The sequence below is a fragment of the Ovis aries genome, chromosome 14 (assembly GCF_016772045.2).
Source record: "Ovis aries strain OAR_USU_Benz2616 breed Rambouillet chromosome 14, ARS-UI_Ramb_v3.0, whole genome shotgun sequence".
Lineage (NCBI taxonomy): Eukaryota > Metazoa > Chordata > Mammalia > Artiodactyla > Bovidae > Ovis > Ovis aries.
The window spans coordinates 972,253-988,240 of NC_056067.1; the positions used below are offsets into that span (position 1 = coordinate 972,253).

Sequence of the window (15,988 nt, forward strand, 5' to 3'; positions counted from 1 at the left end):
TCTGCCCTGAGGGGCACACTGCTGAGGACTGATTGGAATAAATAAAACAGATTTACAACTTTCATACTTGGGAAGCAGAGAGCTGGAAGGGAAGAGAAGCCAGGGGCTGTGGGGGAGGAGGCAGGGAGCTCTCTGAACTTCAGAAGGGAGCCCATGGCCTCCTCCCCCATATGAATGTCTCAGCAACCTGAGAGCCACTTTCTCTTTAAATTCCTAAAGGATCCCAGCTGTCGGGACAAGGGGCAGGGACCAGGCAGCAGGGCCCTTTCCTGTGGGAATGGTTCTGGGCCCTGTGTGCCCTGTGCTTGACATTAGGCTGCGCTTTAGAGTTATAGCTGTGGGGCTCCTGGCAAAAGCCTGTTTTGTTGGCCTTGGGGCCGAGAAGCCATGGACATGACCTAGGCCAAAAGGGAGAGGAAGTGAGAACCCAGCCCTCCATGCAGGGGGCTAGCAGCTGGGGATGGAGATCAGAGGAGGGCCCAGGCTAGAGGAAGAAGGCGGGCACTCTGGGGAGACAGTCTGCCTGAAGCCCGCCGGCCAGCCCTGAGCGGCCCTCCAAGGCGGGCTCCACGTGCAGCCTCGCAGAGAGCCTGACCCAGGACGCCTGCCCGCTCACCTGCCGCAGCCCAACGCCCCCCCCCCGCCCCCCTGCCACAGGCCACACCACCCCTTGAAGAGCTGAGCTCAGGGGGGCGGTCCCCTAGCCCAGTCCCTCACGGGGTGCCAGGCGGGCTGGATGGCCGGCTGGAGACGGAGCTGTGACAGACCTGTCAGGCAGTGCTGGTGGAGGATGCAGAGGGTAGCGCCATGAGCGTTCAGGGCAGCCTCAGAGATGGTGGACAGACCTGCCCACATCGGAAACCATTGGTTGGGCCCAGCCAGACAGGAGGCGCCGAATAAAGTCACTGGCGTCGCCTGTCCCCCGTGTGGCACTAATTAATACAGCATGATTCCGCAAGGTCTGGAGGGGCCTGGGATGGACTGGTCCCCTGACTCCTCGGGAGGTAGGGGCCCTAGGGAGCGGCGGTGCACCCGCTGGGCCCAGGACCTGGCAGCTGAGGCTCGTTTTGAGTTCTCTGTTCGTCGTGGGGCAGTGAGGAGGGAGGCGAGTGAGGGTTGAAGCAGGAACAGACTGTATTACTAGTGACTGGGGGAGCGGGAGGCATCCCCTGCGATTATGCCCATCTCAGCAACAGCGTCCCCTTCTGCTCAAGTGGGGTGAGTCCAGAGTCTCCCCTCTAGGCCAGCTGTTCGGTGCCCTGTGCTGGTGGCCATCCCATCAGTGGGGGTAGCTAGTGACTCAGGACAGTCAAGAGTGGGAAAGCCCTCCAGCCTCCATTTCCCCTTAAACTTCTCTTGAATCCACCTGATGCCAGTTCCATGTCCCCTGACCAGTAACCTCAGACTGACCCACCAGTGGGATGAGTTGTGCCCACCAGCTGGTCCCAAAGCTGGCACTGTCAGCCCAGGTGGGGAACACTCCTGGGCCCTACAGGCTGCTTGCTCACCCAGCACCCTCTCTTCATGGATCAGACATACTGTCTGCTTCAGCTTTTCTACAAAAAGCCAGGCCTGAGCAAGGAGTGGGGAGGGGAGGGCCAGGCAGCCGCCCCCAGCACCCCTCGAGAAAGGATGAGCTCACTTTGCTTCCCAGCCAGCTCTGGGTGATGGGCTCGGTGTCAGAACCGGCAGGACCGGGTGCCGGGGGCGTCGGCATGCCTTGACTTGGTGACAGGCGCCAGGGAGACCGGAAGGAAACCCGGGAAGCCTTGGCCGACAGCATGGGTGGGGGGGTGTGACTTCACCGGTCCTGTTTTGGGAGGGTGCAGGGGAGTGGGGTCATGGGAAGAAGTCTCCCGTCTTCTCCCAAAGCCAGATGGCTGACTTCAGATTTCCCAGAGCATGGCGCGGCAGGCAGCAGGATGCTCCCCCCAGGAAGAGTACCCATGCTTGGGCCCCTGTCCCCCAAAAGCCACTCTGGGCCCCTGCTGCTCCACGCGGGCCTGGCCCCCAGCTGTCTCCACCATCCATGCCCCCCTCCTCTGTGCCAGCCCATGCCTGCCCCCCGGACCCCTCTATCCCGAAAGGACTGGGTCCCCTCCCTCAGCACCCCTACTACCAAGACGGCCTCCCCCAGGCACCCTGCCCCGTGCAGCACCCCCAGGCCTGCAGGATGAGCCCCAGTAGAGCAGGGCCTCCTCTCACGTTTTCTGCACACGGCCCGGCAGGGAGGGGTCTTGGCCCCCACACCGGGACTTGGCCTTGCCCACCTTGGTCCCGGTTCCTGGAAAAGTAGCGGCACATGGGACCTTCCCGCACCAGGACAGAGCAAGGACCCACAGAGCCTCGGAGCACGACCTGCCCTCTCCAGCCCCTGCCAGGCCAGTTGAGGTCTTCCTCCTGCCCACCCCGGCCCATGGTCACCTGAAGCAGGGGCTGTAGGTGGGCACCAGGCTGGACCGAGGGCAGCACCTCCCACCGCGCTGGGGCCATTCAGGGGCAGGGTCTGGCGGGTGCTTGGCCGGTGACTGTGGTTGGGGGACGGTGAGGAGGCTCACGCCAGCCCAGCAAGTGCGGCGTGGCCCCTGTGAGCAGGCTCTGGTCCTGAGCCTTCCCAGCCCAGCGCCTGGCTTGGCCTTTTGAGGCCGCCCCTCTCTGTGCGTTAGGAAGAGTGGCAGTCCCTCTTGTGTCCCGGGGTTTCAGAGCCGACGGAAGGTAGACTGCTCCCCTGAGAGCTCCTATGAGTGACACAGGGTCCCCCACGGGAACTCGGGCCTGGAAGCACGGGACAGCGGTCCATGCTGCAGCGGGTGGCTGGAGGAGAGGGGGCAGAGTATGCGCTGCGGGCCGCCCCAGGGCAAGTGCCGGCGGACCCCTGCTCTCCTCGGGCCTAAGGGGCCTCCAGGTTGTGGCCTCCCAGACCCCTCCCAGGCTCCCTCCCACCCCACCTCTCTGCCTTGTCCCCGAGTATTTTCCAGGCTATTGTCTCATCGCGAATAGCACGTTAATGTGGGTATTAAAAAATATGGGCAAATGTTTAATGCTCGCAAGCTGTGTTCCATTATTGATGCTCTGCTTGGGGGCCCGGCAGGTAGCACAAGCGGGCTGGGGCTCTGTGGAGAAGTGATGACGCAGCAGCCCCGTGAGGCCGCCATCTGCCGGGCCTGCTCACCACGGGCTCCTAGGAGGCAGAGTGGGGAAGGGAGCTCAGTCCCCGGGTCTGAGCTCCCCTGCGGGTGTGGCCGGGCCCCTCTGCGTGCGTGGGGTGCAGGCTCCATGAGGTCTCAGCAGATCCCACGGGGGGAGCCTGGGACTGGGCCAGGGAGGCTGGGCCGCCTGTGCAGGTCATGCCACAAACTCAGGTGGAGTGAGAAGTGGCCCCTTGTTTTCGGCCACGCTGGGTCTTCGTTGCTGCTCGCAGGCCTTCTCTGGTTGCAGAGAACAGGACTACTCTCTAGTTGCAGTGTGCAGGCTTCTCGTAGCGATGGCTTCTCTTATTGTGGAGCAGACTCTTGGTGCACAGAGTTCAGAAGTTGCCACCCAGGGGCTCATTACTTGTGTCTTGAGGGCGTGAGAGCGTGCTGGCTTTGGTAGTTGTGGCGCACCGGCTTAGCTGTTCTTCGGTACGTGGAATCTTCCCAGACTGGGGATTGAACCTATGTCCCCTGCATCAGCAGGCAGATTCTTACTCACTGTGGCACCAGGGAAGGCCATAATTTAGCACTCTTTAAGAAGCACCCCAGTTGGGGCACGGAGAGCGAAAAAGAAGCAGGGAGTCTGATTAGAAGGTGGCTTGGAATTGAGCAGGCCAGAGAGGGCTGACTGGTGGCCCCAGGCAGGATGGCTGAGACGGGCCAGGAGGCGGGCATGCGCTGAAGGCAGAGCCCTGGTGAGAGGGCCCCCGAGGGTCACGGAGGACTCCGCGGTTTGGGCTGCAGCAGCTGCATGGGCAGTGATGTCCCCTGAAGGCTGGGGGCCTGAGTCAAGGGGGAAACCAAGGGGTGTGCTGTGGCCCCGCCAAGCCTGAAGGGCCTGTTGGTCAAGCAGGCCGGGCAGCCACCAGGTGAGCGGTGCCCGTCCAGAGGCCACCAGGGCTCGAGAGGCGCATGTGGGAGCCGCTCATCTAGAGACAGCTCTGAAGACATCCACAGGGCCAGGCCCGGCCACCGAGGTGCCAGCCAGAAAGGGAGCCGAAGGCGACTGAAAGCTGCAAGGAGGGCGTGGTGGTGACGCGGGCGTGCTCAGCGCTCTGCTCTCCTGACCTTCTGAGGCCTCCTTGCACTCGCAGCTTCTTAGGGACGCCGGGAGGCTGTGGTGCCCACCTCTGCTCCTCACCACCCCCTTGCTGGTCCCTCTACACCTGCCCTGGCTGGCCTCCGGCTGCCGCAGGCCCCCCCGGGCCCGTGGTCCCCGGGAAGCGCTGCCTGGCAGCAGCCTCAGCTGTCGGCCTCCGTCATGGAGACGGCGGCAGCTGCAGGCAAACGGTCACTTGTGACCATTTGTCAGAAAGCATTCCTTCCTCCCGGCCTGCCCTCCTGCCCACTTTTCTCCCACGGCCCTGGAGAGGGGCCTGTCTCGGGCTGGGAGGGCCCCAAGGGGATAAAAGTGCTGTCCGTGCTCTGCCGAAGGGCCACCCGTGGCACCAACGCGGGACCCAACCAGGGGTCCTGTCTGCCACACACCACGCGCCACACAGGCTGTCAGGAGTCTGGGCAGCTGCCCTCCGAGTCGCTCCCACAGTGCAGGTAGACGTCACCCCCAATTAGAAGGTGGAGAAATTGTCCCACAGACACACTGGGTCACACAGCTGGTCAGGAATCAGGAGCACTAGGCTCGAGGCTGTGGCCCATCCTCCAGCCGCCCCACCCGCCCCCACGATGGCGGAGCCCTCCCCATCCCACCCTCCGGCCCGTCCCCCCAACAGCTTTGTTTCCATCTCTTTGGTGGTTTCTGGCCCCGGCCTGCTGGTTCCAGCTGGGCCTAGGCTGGAGACAGCCTGCCTGCTCTTTGCACTTCGTGGTTTGGCCTCTCTGTTACCAAAGGCTCTGGGATTTTTCTGGAGCCAGGGGTGGAGAAGAATCTTCTCCAGTCTGGCCCCAGGGCGTGGCTGGCATTCGGAAGGAAGCAGGAAGCCAGACCCTGATAATGCTGAGGTTAGTGTATGTTCAGTGGCCAGAAGCAGAGATGTTAGAGGCTCATTGGCTCCAAGCGGGGCACGTTTTGTTCAGCACCTTTGAGGCCTCAGAGCCCTGTTCAGGCAAAAAGCGCCTGAGACCAGGAGTCAAGCAAACAGACAATGACCCCGGATGAGAGACAGGAACGGGGGCGCCGTGCTGGCACCGGCCCCCAACAGGCAGGGCTCCGGGGCCGCACCGCACCCTTCTTACCAGCGTTTGCCGACTCCTGGGTTTGCGCTTCTCGCTTCCAGAGGCCTTGAGATTCCTAGACTCCCGACAGAAAGGCCTGCTTGTCCCCGCAAGGCCAGGCTTCTGTGGGCAGCTAGCAAACCAGGGAGGTCGATAGGCTCCCCCGAGCCCTGTCCTTGAGACCTGCTGTCACTGTTGACATCACCTTGGTCCAGAGACCCAGGGGAAACTGCTTTCTTCCTCTGTTCTCTGGGTTCCCAGTTTTCCCTTTTATAAAATGGAGACTCCTTCTCAGAAAGCCCGAGCCTTATTCCCCAAGCTGTCTTTCTTGAGATTTCACATTCTGGCCTGGGGTGGAGGGATAAACACAGCCTGTGGGACTCTGGAGTGCCTGGGAGCCGTGGACCCAGCTCCACTGTGAGGGGCCCCCTTGGGCACCCCAGAGGCCCAGGAGCTGGGCGTCCTGCACAGGTCCAGAAGGCTCCGCCCCCTGTTGCACACAGAGAGCGTCTTCCCCTCGCCAATCCCCACAGGCAGCTCCGCCTCCTGTTGCACGCGGAGAGCATCTTCCCCTCGCCACCCCCCACAGGCAGCTCCGCCTCCTGTTGCACACACAGAGCATCTTCCCCTCGCCACCCCCCACAGGCAGCTCCGCCCCCTGTTGCACGCGGAGAGCATCTTCCCCTCGCCACCCCCCACAGGCAGCTCCGCCTCCTGTTGCACACACACAGCATCTTCCCCTCGCCACCCCCCACAGGCAGCTCTGCCTCCTGTTGCACGCGGAGAGCATCTTCCACTCGATGGCAGACATCCTGCTCCGGGAGGAGGACCTCACGTTTGCCTCGACCATGGTCCACACCCTCAACACCATCCTGCTGACCTCCACTGAGCTCTTCCAGCTGCGAAACCAGCTAAAGGACCTGAAGACCCCGGTACTCCTCACCCGCGGGCTCCAGCCAGCGTCGTTCACGTGTACACGGGCGCGGCCGTGCCAGCCTGCCCCTCGGTCCCCAGAGATTGGCGGGGAGGAGACAAGGATGCGACCCGAGGCCTCCCGGTCCAGTGTCAAATACGGGTCCCTTTGGGTGGGCTGTATGTAAGAGCTAGCCAGGGGCGTGGGTTTCATACCGGGTAGGGCTCTGCCCACAGAAGGCTGGGGACCCTGCTCCAGGGTCCATGTGCCCTCCCTGACACCCCACCCCCACCTGGCACTGCCCCTGTGCACACAGAGGGGCTCAGCTCTGAACCCCCCTTGCAAGCCCGGTTGAATCGTGCTTACTGGGCTGTGCCAGCTGGTCAGGGTCGGGCCTGTGGATACAACCCTACCGGGGTCGGATGTCACCGCTCCCCTGACCCTCCTCCTCGGCCTGGGCCCCCCTCTCCCGCAGAGGGACACGTCTGTGTCAGCCAGGGTGTCACAGTGCTGTCTGGCCCAGGAGTTTTGAGTGCGGGCCCACCAGGGCTGGTCGGAGAGAGCAGGGAGGCGCTCTCCATTCTGCCAAACCGCTCTGGGGGAAGTGGGTCAAAGGCCTAGCTCGGACTGAGCTGCAGAGGGTCCCTGGGGTTGGCTGTCATACAGGACAGGGTGGCAGCTCTGGGGCTTCCATCTGGGCTGTGCTCATTATCCTCCCAACTCAGACCCTGCACTGGCCCATCTCTGGGGTCTCCAGGACATCCAGGCCTGTGCCTGGAGGCACTGGGGCCCGACCTCTGGGAATGAGCCAGGCCACACCCCTGCCTCCCTCCTGTAGGATGTTCCTTAGGGCAGGGGCGCTCCCTAGGGTGGGCTCAGCTCCAGGCGTGGTCTCAAGTGCAAGGTGGGCTGCAGAGGAAGGAAGAGGTGGCTTTAAGGATGACAGGAAGGCGCTGCCCAGGAGAGGAGGCAGGGCCCTGAGCAGGCTTCCTCCCCGCCCGCACCCAGGGCCCTCGTGGCCCCCCAGGCCCTGCCGTGGAAGGCTGGGAGGGTGACTGCCCTTATCTGCCAGGCCAGGCTCGCTGCCGGCAGGCCCTCGCAGCCACAGCACGTGGCTCTGTGCACCCGAGAGTAATGACAGGGTCTGAGGAGGAGCTGTCAGCGTTTCCTTTGTGATGGCTCCTTCCGGCTGGGCTGCCAAACACAGCCCGGGGGGGGGCCAGGCAGGCCCCTAGTGCCCGCAAGGTGCCCGTGGCGGGGGTGGGGGGGGAGGGGCACGGCTGGGGGCGGGGCCCAGGCCGGGAGGGGCGGGGCTGGGGCGGGGCCCGGGCGGGCCCTGTTGACAGCGCGCACACCCCTTCACCCCGCAGGAGAGCCGGAACCTGTTCTGCTGCCTGTACCGCTCCTGGTGCCACAACCCCGTCACCACGGTGTCCCTCTGCTTCCTCACCCAGAACTACCGGCACGCCTACGACCTCATCCAGAAGTTGTATCCTTCGCTCACCATTCTACCGTCCAGCCTCAGGGGGCCGGTGGGGGCCGGTCCCAGCGGACTCCCCCCAGGCTCCCCTCCAGGCCTGTGGCTTCAGGGCCCGTGAGGCCCAGTGAGGGACGCAGCCGAGGAACCGGGGTCATCTCGCGAACTGGAGGTCGGGGAGGGTGCGTGCTCAGGTGAGGGTGCCCCAGGAGAGAGGTAGGGTGTCCCCAGCCCAGTGCCGGCGCGAGGATGGGGCGGTTGCACAGCAGGAGGCGTTGAGCCCAGGGGCCTTTGGGGGCCGCCGAGCCCCGCGGAGGACGCGCCGGCAGAGGCGGAGCAGCCGCGGGGCCTCGGGACGAGGGACCGCCCCAGCGCCCATCAGGGCCTGTCTCAGAGGAAGGCGTCCACCGTCAGGTTTTGTTTGGAACACTGTGAAGCAAACCAGCTTTCTCTGCGTGGTATGTGACCCGGGTCAGACAGCTACGTAGGAGGCAGAATTGGCCTTCTCTCAGGGGCGGAGAGCTAGGGTAAGGAAAGAGGGGTGTGAGGCGCCTCCCCTGAGAGTCCGCCCTGGCCTTGCCCGGCTCCCTCAGGCGCCCGCATGCCGTCACACCTGTCTGCCCTCCATCACTCAGGCAGGAACGGGGCCCTGCCTGCCCCAGCACCCCCTGGGCTGCAGGCCCGAGACAAGAGCCCTTAGGGCCTCGCGGGCGCAGAGAAGAGGAGCAGACGGAGCGCGGGGCCGCCCTGCCGGCTCGGTCTAGAGGGGCAGAAAGGCAGAGGAACAGGCCGCTGCGCCGGGCTTTGTGGCCCGATGCTGCTCAAGCGGAAACACGGCCTGAGCCCTGGAGCCAGGGCCTGGGGCAGGGGCTGCACGCTCTGTGCAGCCAGGCCAGCCCTGGGCCAGCGCCTCCGTGCCCCCAGCCCAACCCCCCAGAGAGCAGGCTGCCCCCAGTGCCCCCAGCCCAGCTCCTCAGCGGCTGCCCCAGGGCCCCCGCGCCCCCAGCCCAGCCCCTCAGGCAGGTGGGCTGCCCTGGCCAGCAGTGAGGCTTCCTTGACCGCCCTCCCAGCGGGGACCTGGAGGTCACTGTGGATTTCCTCACAGAGGTGGACAAGCTGGTGCAGCTGATCGAGTGCCCCATCTTCACATGTGAGCGTGCGCCGTCCTGCAGGGAGGCCGTGGAGCCAGATTCAGAGAGCGGCTCTCTGCCCCTGGGGAGGGAAGGGGGGCAGGCGGGCACCCAGGGATGCTTCTGGAACATCAGGAATGTGAGAATAGGAGGACGGGGCTCAGGCGGCCGGCTAGAACAGGGCATCAGAGCCTGCCTGTGCGCTGGCAAAACCCACCTGGGGCAGGCAGGGCGGCCACTGGAGGTACCCTCCCAGGTGCCTAGGAGCCAGCCCCTCGTCCCTGCAGAGCAGAGCTGGCGTTGCCAGGAGCTGACGGCAGGCGCTGAGTGTAACACCTGAGCTAAGTGTGCGGGAGGGGCAGCTGGCCGGGCCCCGCCTCATCCAGTGCCTGCGCCCCAGAGCAGGCAGCTCGGAATGCAGCCTGTGTGCTTATGGCGTGGAAGTGAAGCCAGGCGGCAGCCTGCTGACAGCCAGCTTCCTCCTGAGCCCAGCCCCCAGGCCCCTTGCTTGGGCAACACCCCTGACCTACCCAGGCCAAGCCCTGGAGCCCAAAGGCGACCCAGGGGCCGCGGGCTGCCCCCTCATCCAAAGAGAAGGCAGCTTCTCCACACAGCCACTGTCATGATGGCAGGCACGTGAGCAGGAGGGAGACCCTGTTCCTAGTGGAGGGCATCAGAGCGTACCCAAGACGGTCCCTGGACTGACATTTCACTTCCTCAGAGGTCTCCCGGAGCAGCCTAGCTTGTGCTCCCCTGACGGCAGGTCCAGCCCAACCCTAGAGAAGCCGCAAACATCTCTCCAGGCCCAGGGCTTTCGTGCGGAGACCACAACAGAGTGGTCCACAGCTGGCCCTGCCTAGCCCCGTTCACACCCTCGGTGGCCTCGAGCCCTGTGGTGACTGGCTTTGCCCCCAGCCCAGCTCACCCAGGGTCAGAGCAGGGACGGGGTTTGGAACCAGCGCCGCTGGGCCTGGGGGGAGGGGAGGGGCTGCTGCTTGAGACCTCCGCCTCCTGCCACAGCCCGGCCCTGGGGCCCGCGCAGAGCTCCCGGGTGACATGGTCTCTCCAGCGCTGTGTGGCTTGTCCTCCACCGAGGATCCTCGAGATGGGGCCTTAGACACAAGAAAGAAACGAGTGATTCCCTGGAAGGGCTCGGGAGAGCCGAATGGCTCCGTCTAGTTGGGACTGTGCTGGGCAGGGCCCGGGTGTGTCCCTCCCGTCAGGCACAGCATAGGCAGGGCTGGCATCTGAGGCGGATGTCCAGAAGTGCCCACCAGATGCTCCTGGGCTCGGTGTGTTCAGTCACACACCAAAGCACTTCCCACCCTGCCCTCCCTTAAAGCTGCCTCAGCCCAGCCTCTCTCTGGCTCACCCTGTTTACAGCGCTCTGTGCCCACGTGTGGAGCGGGCCCAGGGGTCTGTCCCACTCCAGCCGGGGCCCCTCAGTTTCAGGGAGCGGTGGGTATGTGCCAGGCCCTGCAGCTGGCTGGGGTTGCCAGGCTGAGGTGACTGTCGGGAAGGTCGGACTGCAGGGGAGGCTGATCTCGTGTGATCACGGGAACGGCTCAGACGCCGCTGGAGGGGGCAGGCTGTGAGGAGCCCAGGCACCGCGCTGACCCTCCTGGCCAGGCTGCTGTGCCGTCAGAACTGTCCCGACCCCTGCCACCGCCCTCCCCGACCCCTGCCCTCCGCCCTCCCTGACCCCTGCCTCTGCCTTCCCGCAGACCTGCGCCTGCAGCTGCTGGACGTGAAGAGCAACCCGTACCTGATCAAGGCCCTGTACGGCCTGCTCATGCTGCTGCCGCAGAGCAGCGCTTTCCAGCTGCTATCGCACCGGCTGCAGTGCGTGCCCAACCCTGAGCTGCTGCAGACCGAGTGAGTGCCCAGCTCGGGGACACGGGGCATGAAGGGGGTGACCTGGGCCCCCCGACCTCCGCCTCGCACCTCCTCTCACTGCTGACACTGTTCGCCTCTCGGCCGTTTGCCTGTAGGCCTCCCGTTTCCGCATCAGAGCCCCTGGCTGGGAGACCTGGCCCTGTTCACAAGGTGGTGGGTAGTTGGGTTGAGTTTATTGAAAAGTTTGAATGCGTGCTGGAGTGACCCAAACAGAAAGTGCAGGGAGAGGAATTCGTGTCCCGTTTCGGAGGCTGTGTTGCCTGCGGCACGTAGTGGGAGAGCCACAGGGGGTCCCTCCCAGGCTCAGAGAGTCCTCCCCCCACGTGCAGCAGAGAGACAGCCCTGGGCCACGGCGTGCCCCGGGTCGCCTTGGACCGTCCCCGTCGCCGATTGGTGTGGGAACCAAGGGTGCACCACGGCCACCCTGCTCTCGACCTGTCCACAGGCAGGACAGGTCCCAGGCTGGCTGCCCGGAGAGGCCCTGCACGCCAGCCTCCGGGGCATCCAGACTCCCACCCTGAACCCACTGTTGGCCCGGCCCCCGGAGCCTGTTGGGTCATGTCTATATTTGGTAACCCTTGGAGGCTTTGCCTCATCCACAGGCATTTGGCATCCGAGATGGAAAATTTCACTTGTCAGGTCGCCATGGAAACAAGCAGAGCCACCGAGAAGATTTACGCTGAATGGAGCGCACCCAGCTTGCACCAGATGCCCTATGCGTCTAGAATTCCCTCCCAGGCTGTGCAAGCCCCTCGGCAGGCCGGGCTCCTCGCTCCCACAAGAGGACTCAGGCCTTTGCCCTGCGGTGGACACAGGCAGCCTTGAGATGGCCCTGTGCCCTCTGTCCTGCAGGGCCTGGGGCACCACCCCCCCACCTGACCTGGTCTGTCCAGGGGCTGGACGCGTGGACCCCGATGGGTTTTCTGCCTGCCCCAGGCCACTCGAGGGGCCGGAGCCCCAGGCCAAGGCGCAGCTCCTGCGCATCATGCCCCGCTCCCCGGACAGCGGTGGGGAGGGCCAGGTGCTGCCCCAGCTGCTCGTGATGCCGCTGGTGACCCTCAGGAGGCGGCACTCGGTGCTCGGGGTGCCCCGGGGCAGGGGCAGCCAGAGGATTAGGTGTGGGTTTTATTCCCTCTCCCAGAGCGCCTCTGGCTACTGGGACTCAGAAAGGCCCAGGGCCCGTCCTGTGTTTCACTGGCCTGGCCTCTGCTGGCCGCCAGTCCCTCATGGGTGCTGGGGTCGCCCTGGCAGCCACTTAGGAGGGAAGGTGAGGAGGAGGCAGGAAAGGCTGCTTGCCTGTGCCCTCTGGGCCGGGCCGCAGCCCCTGTGCTGATGAAGGCCAGTGCCTCCTAGGAGCTCTGTCCGCTACATCTCCTCGCATAGGGAGCACTCTATGAAAAGGAAGGAAGGCTCGGATCAGTTGGAGCCCTCCCCAAGCCAGGATAAGGCAGGTCTGCAGGTGAAAGCTGGGAAAAGGAGGCTCGCCCCTGGTCTCCTGTGATCAGCATCAGCACACCTGGGGCCTCTGGCTGATAAGTGGCTCGCGGGCCTGGACTAGGGTCTGGTCCACGCTCTGCTGAGAGTTTGCTGTGTGGCCTCAGGCCAGCCCCATGGCTTCTCGGGGCTCTCGATGTCTTCATCAGTAACGCACTGGACTAAATGGATCCATGGGGGTCTGCCCAACCTTCACGGCCTTGGGTTCCCAGGCTCTCCTTGCAGGGACCCAAGAGCTGCCCTGGAAGAAGGCAGGGAAGAGCGGCTGAGGAGGGGGCCTCAGGGCCAGCTCGGGGTGGGGGGCCGCTTGCTGGCTTAGGCTTAGAGATACCTCCACCCTGGAGAGGCAGCCCTGCGCAGGGTGGTGGCAGGAAGACAGCGGCGGGCTGCCCAGAAGGCCCACGAGCAGGAACTAGCTGGAGGAGCCTCTGCTCCTTGCCCCTCGCACCCCGCTGTGGACTGAGGGCTCGGGGATCCTGGCCACCGGTTCAGGCTTCTGGGCCATTGTCTCCTCTGTGAGGCAAGAGGGAGCCTCCGAAGCAGAAGCTGGTGACACTCACCAGCCAGGAGCCGGGTGACAGGTGCATGGTGGCAGAAGAGAGGGCTGGCCTTGGGTTCTGGAATGCCAGCCCCGTGCTGCTGGCCGGGTGTCCCCCAGCCACTCACGGCCTGAGGGTCATAAACATACAGGGAACACGAAGGGCTGAGCAGCGGCCGCACCCTGGAGTGGCAGGGGGCGACCGGGGGCGGGGGCAAGCCTCATTCCCAGCCTCCATGTTGGAGGAGCCCCACACCCCCGACACAGCCCTCCCTGCCCCCAAGACCCCGGGCGGGGAAGGGCCTGCCCACAGGGGGCTGAGTCACATGAGGGGCAGGACTTGCTGCCTTCGGGGCGCGGGAGCAAGGGGACGCCCAGCCCCCCCACCCCCGCCCGCCTGGCCACATCTGTGCACAGCACCCGGGATTTGCCGCCGTCGCTGGCATCTCCCTGGCAACCCCTAATCTCAGCCCCTCTGCATCTAATGCAGAGAGTGCTGGGGGAGAAACACAGACCGTGGGTGCCAGCCTCAGATGGCGCGCTTCGCCATCGCCTCTGGCCTGCACGTCTCCCCCTCTTCCGTCTGCATGGGTGGCGCGGCATCTGGCTGCCCCCTGGGGCCAGTGCTCCAGTGCATCCCTCAGCCTCCTCAGGAGGGGGAGCTGCTCCCTGGTGCCGGGATACCCAGGCCCCAGCAATACTACGCCAGGGATGTCCCTTCCGCTTTCCCAGGGGAGCCCGGAATGCTCCCCGCAGACTGGCCCCTGAGAGCGAACCCAGCCCAGCTCCTTGTGAGCTTTGCTGAACCAGTGTTGCCCTCGTCCTGGTGTTTTTTCAGAGGTGCCTTCCAGGCTCTGACCATCAGCAGGCTGCGCCCCACCAGGAGCCAGGTTCATCAGTGAGGGTTCCATTTGCATGAAGCACTTGTGATTACCCCAAGCGGACTGAGCTGCTAAGCCTCAAAGGGACAGGGTTGTAGCTGCAGTGGCCACCCATTGGGCAGCTAGGCTGGGACTGGACACCAGAGCAAGTTCCTCCTGTCATGTCTGGTATTGCAGCTGTGCGGTGCACAACCTGTGCCACAGCACAGAGCAGCTAGGAGCGTGCTAACGAGGAGTTCTCAGAGGCGTCAGCTGCCCAGTGGCAAGACCAGCTTTCCTTCCCCAGGGACACAGAGTGACTGCGGGCCTCTGAGCCCCAGAGCTCAAAACCAGATGTCCTGCCAAGTGGAGAGCCTGTAGACCTCGGCCGTCCCTGTGGTCTCTGGCCTCAGCCCTGCCCCTCCTCCCCCTTCTCCCTGGACCCTGTTCCAAGCCCCAGCTGGCTTCTGGCTGGCTGCTGGCCCTGGCTTTCACCCCAAAGGGAGCCACTCATAAACAGGAAATGCTTCCCGGTGTGATGCCTGCTCTGGGCACCGCTGCCAGCCCACAGGCTGAGGGCCTTATCCAAGCAGCAGTGTTGACTGGTCCTGTCCGCTGAGGGGGAGGGGGTGCTCCGGAGCGCTCCCCTCTTTGGGGCCAAGAGTTGGGGATTTGCCGGGGCTGAGGTGGACACATGTCCCGAGGTCGGGCTCCACCGGCCTGTGGCTGGTGCTTCCCCCTCCAGCAGCCCCACGTGCACTCAGGCCCTGACGCTGAGCCCTTCTGCTCCCTTCCACAGAGACGGTCTGAAGGCAGCACCCAAGTCGCAGAAAGCAGACTCCCCCAGCATCGACTACGCGGAGCTGCTGCAGCACTTCGAGCGGGTCCAGAAGAAGCACCTGGAAGTGAGGCACCAGCGGAGCGGGCGTGGGGATCACCTGGACCGGAGGGTGGTCCTCTGACGGCCTGGCGTGGAGACAGGCCCACGGAGTGGTGCCATGGCGTACTGGGGGTCTTCAGGCCTCCTCCCGCAGAGCCCAAGGGTCTGCCTCGAGGGCAAGGCTGGGCCTGGCCACCAGCGTGGGGCAGGGTGGTGGGCTGGAGGCGCTGACCACTGCACTGCTCTCCCAGCCCAGCCCCAGGCCCCCAGCTGCACTGGGGGTCAGACCGAGCTGGCTTCCCACCAGGGTGGGGCCACGACCTCAGACACCCCTGTTTTCTGGAATCGGGTTCTTTCTAACGCCCTCTTGTAAAGAGCTTGACGCCCCAAGCCCACCAGACCTCTGACCTCGTGCAGATGTGTGTACATACATGTATACCCGTCTGTGTGCACATAGGGACCAGCACAGATCCGTATGAAGGATGCACCCCTCCCCAATAAAGAAGTGACAGAAAACTCTCCACCCACGCCTGGCCTGCTCCTTCCCATGGGTGCCCACCCCACTGATGCTCAGCAGCCCTGGGACCCTGCTGCCAGTCCTAGAGACCTATTCTCATGCCCCCAGGCTTTGGGGGGCCTCAGGTAGGCCCACTGATGCCCCAGCGGCTCTTGTGGGTTCCTAGAGTAGGAGAGAAAGGCCTTGGGTGGGCTTTTCCCCAGAGCCCCAGCATAGGCCTGGGAGGGTGAGTTCCCCTGTCTGAAGTCTCCAGGTCAGGAAGACAGGCTGAACTCACCATGGCCCGCGTGCACACACGCATCCTCCTACGTATGTGCCCCAGGCATCAGAGAGGGGATGAGGGCCTGCCTCTCTTCTGCTGGTCCTGCTCGGCCCCAAACCCTGAGGACCGGACCCCACCGTCCCCCGAGGCCCGGCCTGGGGCACCCCATGCAGGTGGCATCAATCAGCACGGGCCCTACTTGGAAAAGGAGCCGGAGAACTGGAGGAGGGCCCAAACTCCTGTGCCTGGGATGAAATGTCCCAAGGCGGGCGGCCTCTGGGACACCGTACGCCCCTGCTACGTGTGGTGGGTGGGTCCACCACACAGGATGTGCCCCAGGATCTCAGCTTGCTCCCGTCTTCTGAAAACGCGGGGAGACACAGACAGCCCTAGACCAGAGGCTGGAGGGTGGTGGGGAGCCCCTTCACGGGGCGGCGCCCAACCGCCGGCCCCACCTCCGCGGGGAAGCCAGGCAGCGCCGCCCCCGCGGCGGCGCCTGCGCCCGCCGGGCCTGCTCTGGCTGCTCCGGCCGCACCCGGGCTCGGATTTCAAAGCCCGGGCTCCGGGCGGTGAATGGGCCGGCGCCCGCCCGGCCTCCCCGCAGACCCCTCCCCGCGGCCCGCCCCCCGCGCCCACGTGACGCCCCGGCCTCCGC

The 15,988-nt window shown here is 64.9% G+C and overlaps 2 protein-coding genes across 2 annotated transcripts in view; both read left to right on the forward strand.

Moving 5' to 3' along the window:
• Window positions 1-15,077, forward strand: part of VAC14 (VAC14 component of PIKFYVE complex) — a 77,595-nt gene extending 62,518 nt beyond the window's left edge. Inside the window, exons 15-19 of the mRNA XM_027977612.2 lie at window positions 6,124-6,298; window positions 7,650-7,768; window positions 8,827-8,906; window positions 10,611-10,761; window positions 14,474-15,077. Of these exons, the coding sequence (XP_027833413.1) occupies window positions 6,124-6,298; window positions 7,650-7,768; window positions 8,827-8,906; window positions 10,611-10,761; window positions 14,474-14,636 (688 nt within the window). The 3' untranslated portion in view covers window positions 14,637-15,077. The remainder of the gene's footprint in view (window positions 1-6,123; window positions 6,299-7,649; window positions 7,769-8,826; window positions 8,907-10,610; window positions 10,762-14,473) is intronic.
• Window positions 15,030-15,973, forward strand: LOC121816415 (basic salivary proline-rich protein 2-like). Its single transcript, XM_042231357.1, has 2 exons — window positions 15,030-15,196; window positions 15,394-15,973. The coding sequence occupies exons 1-2, from the start codon at window positions 15,030-15,032 to the stop codon at window positions 15,971-15,973; spliced, it is 747 nt and encodes a 248-aa protein (XP_042087291.1).
• Window positions 15,974-15,988: the final 15 nt, after the last annotated feature.

What these genes read in the sequence shown, in the direction of transcription:
- LOC121816415 (XM_042231357.1), top strand. Translation starts at nt 15,030, where the DNA reads ATGAAGGATGCACCCCTCCCCAATAAAGAAGTGACAGAAAACTCTCCA. An exon ending in CAGGCTTTGGGGGGCCTCAG is followed by an intron (nt 15,197 to 15,393) that starts GTAGGCCCACTG and finishes TATGTGCCCCAG; the next exon opens with GCATCAGAGAGGGGATGAGG.